General features: G+C 39.0%; 1 protein-coding gene across 1 annotated transcript in view; it reads left to right on the top strand.

The window, feature by feature from the left end:
- Positions 1-651: 651 nt before the first annotated feature.
- Positions 652-12,674, top strand: part of ZFAND1 (zinc finger AN1-type containing 1) — a 24,330-nt gene continuing 12,307 nt past the window's right edge. The window contains exons 1-5 of the mRNA XM_042923313.1: positions 652-723; positions 8,117-8,159; positions 9,068-9,107; positions 11,625-11,752; positions 11,838-11,929. Of these exons, the coding sequence (XP_042779247.1) occupies positions 669-723; positions 8,117-8,159; positions 9,068-9,107; positions 11,625-11,752; positions 11,838-11,929 (358 nt within the window). The 5' untranslated portion in view covers positions 652-668. The remainder of the gene's footprint in view (positions 724-8,116; positions 8,160-9,067; positions 9,108-11,624; positions 11,753-11,837; positions 11,930-12,674) is intronic.

The raw sequence follows: 12,674 nt of genomic DNA, 5'->3' as shown, positions 1-12,674 counted from the left end.
GAAGTGGCTCATCAAGTCTGAAACTCCCCTTTTCCCCAATGGAGTCACAAGCTTACTTCAGGGAGTTGGGAGATGGGACTCTCTAAACTGAGGGACTCAGTGCAGTTTAGTACATACTTGGGACCTCAAGAGCTACAGACTTAAAAAAAAAAAAAAAAAAGATTGGGGGAAAAAAACTTTAAAAAGCCTCATGACTCCCTTGAAAGAGGCATTTACTTTATATCCACTGGTGTAGAATGCATACGGAATTGGATAACCAGTGTCCTCCTTCTCTTGATTACTGCAAATACTTGTGCCTGCCACAGTGCTGGTTTCCAGAGTCACATTAATTTTAAAAAGACAGTCCCTGTGAGGTCGGCCCCGATTTGAGTTGCTGCACAGAGGGAATTTCAGCATGCAATATTTTAGAAAAGCAATTGGGCATATCCATAAGGACTGGGCTCGAAGACGTCTGCCCAGGAAAAGGACAAACAGACCAACTCCTCTTTCTTTGCGCTGCCTCCCCAGGGGCCTGGAGTGCATATACACTGGTCACTCCAGGCACTCACACCCGGATGACTGCTTCCGGTGAATGTACCAACCCACCTGCAGGCTCCGCCCCGAGGTCCGCCACCCTCCCAGCAGGCGCTGCGCGTGAGTCGCAGCCCCGCCTCTTGCGGCGCTGTGCTATGGCGGAATTGGACATAGGACAGCACTGCCAGGTGGAGCATTGCCGGCAGCGAGGTGATCTAGCTGTCCTTAACTCTAGGCGTGGTAGATGTGTACCCTGCTGAGCCTCCACGGGTAGTGGCGGCGGGTGAGGGGAGGTCGTGGGGCGGGGTCGAGTCTGAGGAGGCAGGGCGGGTACATCCCTCCTGGGTCGGCAGTGAGATGTGTTGGTATTTTTGTTGCCCCTGAGCCTTTGGCAGTCTGGCGGTCTCTGGAAAGGAACTATGCAATTTCTGGAAACATGGCTTGCAGTGCTCACTTTGGGTTTCGAGTGCGCTTTGCCAAGAAGTTGCGTCGCTCCCAGTCCTTTCTGACACTTAGGTCTGGGAGTGTGGAGACCTGTGTTCCCCTCTGGTCCTGCCACTGCGGCCTGGGGCAAGACACCTCTCTTTCCCAAACTATTTATCTGTTCCTTATCTGTCAGATGAAGGAGTTGAGCGAGATCCGTTTTAAACCTGGTCTTCGCAGCTTCTAGTGAGAACACCCTTAGCTTTGATCAGATTCTCCTCCTCGGGTTTCTACTAGGATGATCACCATGCTCACTCATTATGTCATTCTTTGAATATCAGTGACTCAACATTTATTGAGCATCAGTTTTGGTGCTGGAACTGCATAGGAGGGTATAAAACACGGTCTTTTCCATAGAAAAGCTTTCAGAATAATCTGCAGTTTGGAGCATTAATAAGGTGATGTTCTCTCTATGCTGAACTGAGAGACAATGTGATATACACACAGTCCAATGTAATAGTCAGTGGTAGTATGGCACAGGCCTTAGGATGGCCTGCATCTGGAGCAGGCAAGTTCCCAAAGCATTAGAGCCATATAGAACGCTCAGTCTTTGGTACCCAAGTTTCACTCCAAATGTGTGCTATGACTGTTGGCCACTGTTTGCCTGGGTGGCAAATAGGTTTCATCTCTCATTGCAGCCTCGGTTATTGGTAGTAGGTACCTGGTGAATGGAGTACTCTTGAGATTTAGCCCAGATTTCATGGGAATGTTACAACTGATTAGTGATACCTGCTGTGGTCAGTGGGCAAAAGGGCACAATCCCTGGTAGGTTCTTGTTACCTACAGCACTCTATGTGTATCTTTTACCACTAGCTGTCATGGCCAGCCGTTCAGGAAACCTATTTCCTTGCACATCTTTCACAGAGAACCTTAGCCAATTGGGTTTTGACTGTAAGTTATGTTTATGTCTTGTATACCTGATTACCAAATCCATGGTATCTACCAACTTCAGATAGCTCTTAAAGTATAAATATATATGAAATGAGACCAGGGTGTAGCTCTTTTGGACTAGTGGAGAGGGGTTTTTAGAGGGTATTATGTGAGTATCCTAATTTTGTTTAGCTTTTGGTTGGATAGAAGGATGGTGTCAGGAAATTACCTTCATCTTAACTCTTCCCTCTGGGTCCTCTTGGTTTGCATTTAATTTTTAGTTCATCACCAAAAGTGCAAGCATGTACAATTTCTCCAATTTAAGAGAGGCATAAATGTTGAACAGTATTTTATGGTTCAGTTTCTTGTTGACAAATGAATACATACTTCCTTGGCCTGAAACGTGCTCACAGTGTCATACTTCAGAACAATGGTGTCAATTCACTTAGGCTACTTCTGAGGTATAAGAAGAAGAGCTTTGTTCAGTCTCTTGTTCCACAAACTGAATTATCCAGGGATCCCTGTGGATTATAATAGGACCTCTTCTTTCTGTTTTGGATAAGGTATCCTGTAGGATGAGATCTTTTGCAGGGCAATTGTAGTCTTTCTGTAAAGTGTGGTGCCTTTTGTCTTCACTTTGTAAAAGTGGTGTGATTGGACATTTGCAGCTTCACTTGGCTGTGTACTGTAATACGAGGTCAAAATAGTTTAAACAGTCAATAATTTGGAGAGTGATTGTATCTAGTGAGAGTGGATACTTTGGTGTGCTTTTCAAAAATTCATTTCCTAACTTAGTTGTTCCTCAACAGAAAGGAAAAACAATTCAGGACTAAATATGGCAGTATCAATTTATCTATTGGATTTCTGAAGTATCTTTGAACACATTTCCCCATAGTCACCACAGGATTTTTCTGAGTTCAGTGTATTCAAAACAAGTTAATTGTTGCAGTTATTACTAATTAGTTACTTCCTATTCTTATCTTTTACATCTATCTCATTTGGTTTTTGCAATTAACCTGTGAAGTAGGTGTGACATACAGTATAGAAATATGTACACACATATAAACATGTACATACAGACATATGCCTGTACCTATATGTATTTATGTCTACACTACCTGATAATAGAGCTTTGGTTTTATGTGCATACACACACACAAGAGTACTATATTCTATATCAAATATATATCCAAAGCTCTCTTTTTTTAAAATTTTTTACTGAGTAACACAGATGGTTCATTTTATTTCCCTATAACTTTTTAATTGGCATAGTTAACATACAATGTTATTAGTTTCAGGTGTATAATATATAGATTCAGCAATTCCATATGTATTACTCAGTGCTTACCATGATCAATGTAGTCACCATTGTCACCATACAATGTTGTTATAATATTATTGATTATATTCACTATGCTGTACCTTTCATTTCTGTGACTTAATTACTTTATACCTGGAAGTTTGTACCTCTTAACCCCCTTTATCTTTTTCGCCCATCTCACCCACCTGTCCTCTGGCAACCAGCAGTTTGTTTTATGTAGTTGTCAGTTTTTTGGTTTCTCTGTTTTGTTTTTTAGGTTCCACGTACAAGTGAAATCATATGGTATTTCATTTATGATACTCTTCTGGTTCATTTATGTTGTCACAAATGGCAAGATCTCATTCTTTACAGCTGAGTAATATTCCATAGTATGTATACATACCACCTCTTTCTCCATTCCTCTGTTGATGGACACTTGGGCTGCTTCCGTATCTTGGCTATTGTAAATACTGCTGCAGTAAACACAGGGATGCATAGAACTTTTTGAATTACTGTTTTTATTTTCTTTGGGTCAATAATGAGTAGTGAGATTATTAGATCATATGGTATTTCTATTTTTAACTTTTTGAGGAACCTCCATACTGTTTTTCACAGCAACTGAACCAATTTACATTCTTACCAACAGTGTATGAGGGTCTCTTTTCTCCACATCTTGACAGACACTTATTATTTCTTGTGTTTTTGATTTTAGCCGTTCTGATAGGTGTAAGGTGATATTTCATTGTGGTTTTGATTTGCATTTTCTTGAGGATTAGTGATTTAAACATCTTTTCATAGTTCTATTGGCCATTTCTATATCTTCTTTGGAAAAAGGTATATTCAGGTCCTCTGCTCATTTTTTTTTAATGGAGTTATTTGTGTTTTTTTTTTTGTTTTTGTTTTTGTTTTTGAGTTGTATAAGTTATTTATTTATTACTTTTTATATTTGGGATATTCACCCCTTTTTGCAATTCAGTAGATTGCCTTTTTGTTAATGTTTTCCTTCGGTGCACAAAAGCTTTTTATTAGCTGTAGTCCCAAGTTTGTTTTTGTTACCCTTACCTAAGTTTTCTAGGAGTTTTATGTTTTCAGGTCTCACATGTAAGTCTAATCCATTTTGAGTTGAGTTTATTTTTGTGTATGGTGTAAGAAATTTGTTCAGTTTCATTCTTTTACATGTTCAGTTTTCCAAACACCATTTATTGAAGAGACTCTTTTTCCATTGCATATTGTTGCCTCCTATTTTGTAGGTTATTTGACCATGTAAGATTTTAGACCATTGTGTTTTCATTTTCATTTATCTTCATGTATTTTTGATTTCCTCTGTTGATTCATTATTTGATAGCATGTTGTTTAGCCTCCAAGTATTTACGGTTTTTCCAGACTTTTTCTTGTAATGGATTTCTTGTTTCATACCATCCTAGTTGGACAGTCTTCCTAAATTTATTGAGACTAGTTTTGTGGCCTAATATGTGATCTGTCTTAGAGAATGTATTCTGTTTTTGGATGGAATGTCCTGTATATGTCTGTTAGGTCCATTTGGTCTAATGTTTCATTCAAAATCACTGTTTCCATATTGATTTTCTGTTTGGATGATTTATCCATTGATGCAAGTGGATTGTTAAAGTGCCCCACTATTTTTATATTGCTGTCAGTTTCTCCCTTTATGTCTGTTAGTAATTGCTTTATGTATTTGAGTTCTTCTATGTTGGGTACATAGGTATTTACAATTGTTATATCTTCATGTTGGATTGTTACTTTTTGTCTCCATGTAGTAGGCTTTGTCTCTTGTTACAGTGTTTGTTGCCTTGGCCTTTTTTTGGCTTCCATTTGCATGTTAGGTTTTTTCAGCCCTTTACTTTCAGTCTGTTTGTGTGTCTTTAGGTCTGAAGTGAGTCCCTTATAGGTAGCATATAGATGGGTCTCGTTTTTTAATCCATTCAGTTGCCCTGTGTCTTTTGATTGGAGCATTTAGTCCATTTACATTTAAAGTAATTATTGACAAGTACGTAGTTATTGCCATTTTGTTACTTGTTTCATGGTTGTTTTTGCAGTGCTCATGTTCCTTTCTCTCTTCTCTTGTGGTTTGATGGCTTTCTTTAGTGTTATGCTTGGATTTCTTTCTCTTTATTATTTGTGTATGTCTTACAGGTTTTTGATTTATGGTTACTGTGAGGTTCATATATAACATCTTATGCATACAGCAGTTTATATTAATGTGATGGTTACTTAAACTTGAACATTTTAAAAAGCACTAAATTTTTACTCTCCACCCCCCACCCATGTTTTATGTATATATCATGTTTTACCTAATTTTAGGACTCATTTTTGTAGATATCCTTAATTACTGCCTTTTAATCTCCATGCTGGTTTTATAAGTGATTTATCTACTACCTTTATTATATGTTTGCTTTTACCTGTGGAATATTTTCCTTTCATAAGTTTCTTCTACTTAAGGTGTTTTCTTTCCACTCAGAATTCCCTTCAACGTCTTGTGTAGGGCTGGTTTAGTGGTGATGAACTCCTTTAACTTTCACTTATCTGGGAAACTTTATCTCTCCTTCTATACTGAGTGATAACCTTGATGGGTAGAGTATTTTTGTTTGCAGGTTTTTTCCTTTTAGTACTTTGAATATATCATGCCACTACCTTCTGGCTTAAAAAGTTTTTGCTGGTAGCCTTATGGAGTTTTCCTTATATATATGCCTGGTTTTTTTTTTGTTTTTTTTTTTCTTGCTGCTTTTAAAATTGTCTTTTTGCCATGTTAATTATAATTGGTATGAACCTTCTTGAGTACATCTTGTTATAGGTTGTCTTCACTTCTTAGATATGGATGGCTGTTTCCTTCCTCAGATTTGGGTATGTTTGTTATTATTTCTTCAAGTAATTTTTCTGCCCCCTTCTCTCTCTTCTTCTGAGCTCCCTATCATGTGCATATTAGTACGCTTGATGATGTTGCTGAGTTCCCTTATCCTATTCTCATTTATTGTTTTTTCTTTTTGTTCTCCAGCTTGGTTGCTTTTCATTATCCTGTCTTCTAGATTGCTGATCTGTTGCTCTGCCTTTCCTAATCTCTTGTTCTCTCTAGTGTGTTTATTTCAGTTATTGAATTCTTCATCTCTGACTGGTTCTGTTTTACATTTTCTGTCTATGTGTTGAAGTTCTCACTGATTTCATCCATTCTTATCTCAAGTCCATTGAGTATCTTTGTGACTAATACTTGCTTTTTTGGGCATAGTGCTTATCTCAGTTTCTTTTAGCTCTTTTCTGTGACTTTGCCCTGTTCTTTCATTTGGGACCTATTCCTGCCTCTGCATACTGTGTAACTCTCCATGTTTGTATTTGGGAGATCTGCTATGTGTCTTGGTGGTGAAAGTTAGTGTACTTCTGTAGAAGAGGTCCTGTGGTGCCTTGTAGCACAGTACCCTCTGGTTGCTAGAACCATCTGTTCCAGGGATGTCTTCTGGATGGGCTGTGTGCACACTGTTGTGCCTAAGCCTCCTTTGCCTTCATCCCTGTTGGCTGCAAGACCTACTTTGCCTGCTACTCGGCGGAGTTTGGTTCCTATATTGTTGAGAGACCCTGGTAGGCCTGTAGGTGAGTGGGCCAGCAATCAGACTGCGTGTCTGCCATCAGCTTCTGTGGTCCCACTGAACGGCAGGGCTTTCCCTGCTGCGTGGCCTGCTACAAGTTGCTGGAACTTTGGGCAGGCTGGTGTGTGGGATTATCTCCATCTCTCCCCAGGGCAGGAGTCGCTTTGGAGTGACACTGGTCCCTGCTGGGACTGCTTGTAGTGTGACAGGAGAGGAGCCACTCTGGAGGGAGTCTGCTGAAGTGAGCGGGTTGGATGTGGTGGAAACGCAGGTGAATACATGGGCAGACACAGGGTGCTGGCAAGGTGGTCGGTAGTTAGTGCTCGTTTCTCCAAGCGTACAGCTATCTGGCCTGGGAGAGGAGAAGAGAAATGGTGCCTCCTAGCACTTTTGTTCTTGGAGAGGTCTCCTGGAGATCCCTGTCTCTCTAGTGCACACTCTGAGATTAGTAAATGAATTGCTTTCATGAATACCCCAGGTGTTTTTCAAACTGCTGCTTCTGTGCTAGTCTCCAGCAGTTATTTATCATGTTGGCTCTTTAAGGGTCAGGACTCAATTTACTATTGCCTCCAGCTCTTGGAGATTTTTGAAGTACCTGGAGTTAAGCCCCGCTGATTTTAGAAATTTGCCAAGTTTAGCCTCCCTGGTTTTCAAAGCCAGATGTTCTGGGACTTCCTGTTCCCAGTGACTGGGGTGCACGTTATGGACTCTGATCCTCTAGCTTTTCTGTGTTTTGTGGTGTCTCTTCCATTGATGGGAAGTCTTACACCGGTTTGGTTCCTAACTGTCTGCACCCCTCCTACACTTCTATATGGCCTCTCTCGGTAGGATTAAGTGTGGAAGGTCTGTTCTAGCTGTCTTCAGGTGGTTTTCAGATGTAGCTGTTATCTTGGTTTGTTGATGGGAGGAGGTGAGCTCAGAATCCTCCTACTCTGCCATCTTCTTTCCACCCCCTCCCACAAAGCTCTACAGTTAAACAGTTTGTAGTGTTGCTAGATTAATAAACTGTGGAATCATAATCGAAACCCAGGATTTTCACTTCAAATGCAGGACTTCTGCAGTATACGGTACTCAGAAATAACGCATAGTAAATCTGGTCAACCATAACAACCCAGAACTTTTTTTTCTGATTTAGCACACTACAAGTAACATTTATCTTCTGATAATCCAGTTGCTCTCCATGCTTGAGGTTTTGATAGCTTTTGTTTAGCTACTTGTTACACTAGGATATTGGTCAAAAAGGAAAGTTCTCCAATAGATGTAGTTCAGTACTTCTAAAAATCTTTTTAAGGAAACTAAATCAAAATTGGATACTGACCAGTGCATATAACATTATAACATTTTCCCTCAATTTTAGATTTTCTCCCATTTGTTTGTGATGGTTGTTCAGGAGTATTTTGGTAAGTTAAATCTTTATGCAGCATTTGGGAATAATTTTAGTGTTTGTAATAAGACATTTATTTCTGAAAAGCAGAATGATTTAAAATAGTTCTTACTTTAGCCATTGATATTTTGTATTCATAATTAGAAAAAAGATTAGGCATAGGCTCTGATTACTTGTGGATATATGGGGCTAAACTTCAAACTTTCAGAAATGGATTTATGTGTGTGATTTTTTTTTTTTTGTGTGTGTGTAAAAGTTGTATTTGTGTCTTAATCGTAAGGGGAGAACATATCCACAATTCAAAGAATACGGTAGAAAAAAATATCCAGGTATTGTTACTACTCTTCATCTTAGTTAATCAAATGAAGAGCCCAACCTATACATCTCTTAAGTTGGCTATCACATGTTCTTCGTAAACATATCACATGCAAAGTAAAACCTGGGACCTAACCAAAGATTTTTGGAAAATGTGTTTTCTTTGTAATTAAACTTTCATGTTTTAGGCATTTAATTGATTAAATAGAACACTGAAAGAATTATTTTCAGAAGATCACTCAAAGATTTATTAGGATTAAATAAAAGTAATGCATATTTTTAAGTCCTTTAGAACAAGAGCACTTCTTTGACATTTTATTTCTGATGGTCTTTGAGAAATATTAAGAATCTTTTAACTCCTTTTATTTGCACACACCTTGGAGCACTCAAAGGTATCTTAGAGTGGTGAATCGTATTTGTGTACGTTCAACAGTTGGGTTTTGAGACTCTAGATGCTCTACGTTTTGCCATTTCAGTTTATTATATGCAGAGTTTTAATGTAGTGTAACTAATCTTAAGGATACTAACCACTAAAATATCTCCAATTAACTGTAGTTATATTTGATTGTTTGCATTTAAATAAACACTTTTTTTTTTAAATTATTTAAGCCTTGAACACAGAAGCAGGGAGTCACACAGCTGCCGTGAGGTATGTTAATAGTTCTCCTAATAAAACATGTTTCTTTTTATGTACTTTGATTTTGAATTTGATTCAGTTTAAAACCAGTCAGTGTACCACAGATTAAAATTTGGCATACTAAACTGATGATGTAAAGAGGCTCTTACTTCATTTTGTTATTTTTCATAGTTTGTTTTAAAGAAAAATTGGTCTCCTTAGTAATGACAAATCGTTAGAATTCTCGTGTATTTCAGCTATGTTTACTTAGCCCACTTACAGCTTTAGGCTCTATATTTACAAATATACAGTGGAATTAACAGCCTCATCATATACTCCTTCCAGTTCACCTTCACTGTTTTGTTCATTTTCCCTGGATCCTGGTGTTAGGATTGTGTGGTTGCAGATTGTTCTGACTCGATTGGCCTTAGATCACCAAGAACCAACTTGTAGTCCGATAAAAATCCCCACACCAATTCTGACCAAATTGAGACATTAATAAGGGCTGTTAAATAGAAGCCAAAGTATCCTCTTTATTACTCATAAAGGATAAACTGAATGAAGCTTAGTGTAGAGCCTTCTAGGGTGCAAAGGAGATTCAGAATTAGGCAGATTTTCCCACCAATCACACAGTGCTTCACCAGGTTAGGCCTCGAAGAGAAAGCTGAGCCCAGCATGCCAAATGTAATTTTCTCCAACTCCTAATAAGTGGCTCCACCTCCTTTGGTCCGAGAAAGGCAGAAAGTGAAACTGAGCTCACTCCATTTAGAAAGAAGCATTTGACCCACACTTTTCAGTTAGTATTTATTCCTGACCAGCAATTACCAAGCACTTTACTGAGGACTTTTATATCTGTTCTCTCAATTATAGAAAATTCGAGTTAAATGAACTTCAGTTCAAATCTGGTCCTTTGAGGTTGAGGTGATTTATGTGATGAAAATAAAAATTAGCATATTGGTATTATGCAGGATTAGTTGGAGAGAAATAGTCATATAGTAAACATATTAATGTTTCTTATGCAGCTTGTAAATCCTTGTACTTTCCTTTTTCTTACAATATTTGACTTCTATGAACGTCTCTTGTGCAATGTCAATTAGATCTCATTAATTAAATAATGAATTGAAAATCGTTTTACCAGTGGACCATTAGAACAAATTTGGAAAAGTAGTTAAGAAGTTAACCCCAAGGGGCACCTAGGTGGCTCAGTCAGTTAAGTGTCTGACTGGATTTCAGCTCAGGTCATGATCTCATGATCTCCTCCTAACAGCATGGAGGAGCCTGTTTGGGATTTTCTCTCTTCCTCTCCCTCTGCATGTCCCCTGCTGCTGCTGCTGCTGCTGCTGCTGCTGCTCCTCTCCCCCCTCCCCCTCCCCCTCCCCCCTTCCTCTTCCTTCCCTCTCCCCCTCCTTCCCTCCCTCTCCCCACTTGTGCTTGTATGCTCTCTCTTCCTCTCAAAATAAATATTAAAATTAATTCCAACAAGGTATAACTACCATTTATATAGAGGAATGCCCTTTGGTTGTAGATTTTAAGAAATTATCTTGGGTCAGCCGGGTGGCTCAGGTGATTGAGCGTCTGTCTGACTCTTGATTTTGGCTCACCTCCTGATCAGAGGGTTGATGAGATCCAGCTCTACATGAGGCTCTGGGTTGACATCACGGAGCCTGCAAAAGTTCATTCAACTCTAGAAACATGGTTATTTAAAACTCAAACTATCCTGACCTGGATATATACATATATATATATATATATATATTTTTTTTTTTTTTTAAATTTTTTAATTTTTTTTTTTTTTTTTTTTTTTTTAGCGTTTATTTATTTTTGAGACAGAGAGAGACAGAGCATGAACGGGGGAGGGTCAGAGAGAGCGGGAGACACAGAATCGGAAGCAGGCTCCAGGCTCTGAGCCATCAGCCCAGAGCCCGACGCGGGGCTCAAACTCACGGACCGCGAGATCGTGACCTGAGCCGAAGTCAGCCGCTTAACCGACTGAGCCACCCAGGCGCCCCTATACATTTTTTAATCTTGTAACATCTCTTCTTCTGATGTAATATTTGCTGGTAATACAATAATACATGCAGAATAGAGAATGTATCATTACAGAAACTGTCTTTAATCTTCTGTATCATAAACATAATTTTAAGTGTTCTTTCATATATATACGTATTAAACTAAAGTCAGCGTAGAAAGTAGTTATGACTTGCTCTTTGAGGGTTGATGAGATGGTCACCTAAGCATATTATTATGGGGGCATCTTTGATTAGGACTGGTACAGAGTAGAACTCTAAAATTATGAAGAGTAACTGAATAGTCATTTTAACTTGACTTAGAAGATAAATACACCATAGTAAGAGAGTTATGAAAATGTAGAACAGTCAGCACAGTAATCATTTATCACACAAACATTTATTATAATCTGTTAGATGAGAGAATGTAAGTTGCTCTAACAAGTTTAAGCAAAAATGTTACATATGTTGCCTTCCAAAACAGATGTTGATTTGTGTTATATATGAACTCTGTAATGCCATTTCCTCCTTTTTCCATTTTCAGGTGACCATAATCAATGAGAGACTGAAGTCGGATAAGCCCACGTCTTACCCATGCTCATTCAGGGACTGTGCTGAAAGAGAGCTTGTGCCAGTTAAATGTCCTTACTGTGAGAAGAATTTTTGCCTGAGGTGATCACTCAGACCATTCAAATTCTATGTATCTGTTTAAGTCTTGCAAATACGTGAACTAGTGTCACTCTTCTGTTGCTCATAGGCACCGTCATCAGTCGGATCATGAATGTGAAAAACTGGAAATTCCTAAGCCTCGTATGGCTGCCACTCAGAAACTTGTTAAAGACATTATTGGCAAGTATCTAGAAAGTTTGGTTGTTTCCTTACTGCTGTATATCTGTTAGTTATGGAGTCCTGCTTCTTATGTCAGCTTGCCACTTACAGAAGGTGGTTTTTTTTTTTTTTTTTAATGTTAATTTTTGAGAGAAAGAGAGCGAGCAGGGGAGAGGCAGAGAGAGAAAGACAGACAGCCAGAATCTGAAGCAGGCTCCAGGCTCTGAGCTGTCAGCACAGAGTCCAACATGGGGCTTGACCTCATGAATTGTGAGATCATAACCTGAGCCAAAGTTGGATGCTTAACCAATGGAGCCACCCAGGCACCCCTGGAAGGTGTTTTTAATGGCCCCAATGGTTGCAACCTGGTATAGATTTTGATGGCATTTATGTGCCCATATTTCTTAGAATGCTGACCAATGAAAGATTGGAAATTCTATGGAAGTACTTACCCGATATTCTCTTTTACTGGGCCACTTAGATCAGCTGGTCAAGTATCATGGCTGGAAATGGTATTCATAAGGCCAGCGCAGTGGTTTGCTTTCTCTAAAGACTAATCATTAAGTCTCATCAGCTGTTCTGTGAATGCTGCTGATAATCTGAGGTGCTGGGAAGAATGTATCTGTTGCTTAAACCAGTCTCTCTGCCAACATGTTCAGAATTTTCATTCTGTATTAAGGATAGTACCTTTATTAAAATCTATGACCAAATCTTAAAAGTTTTCTGCAGGGGTACCTGGGTGGCTCAGTCGGTTAAGTGTCCGACT

Source organism: Panthera leo, chromosome F2 (assembly GCF_018350215.1).
Source record: "Panthera leo isolate Ple1 chromosome F2, P.leo_Ple1_pat1.1, whole genome shotgun sequence".
NCBI lineage: Eukaryota > Metazoa > Chordata > Mammalia > Carnivora > Felidae > Panthera > Panthera leo.
The sequence above is the reverse complement of the archived record's forward strand: the minus strand, read 5'-3'. Positions and strand labels throughout refer to the sequence as shown.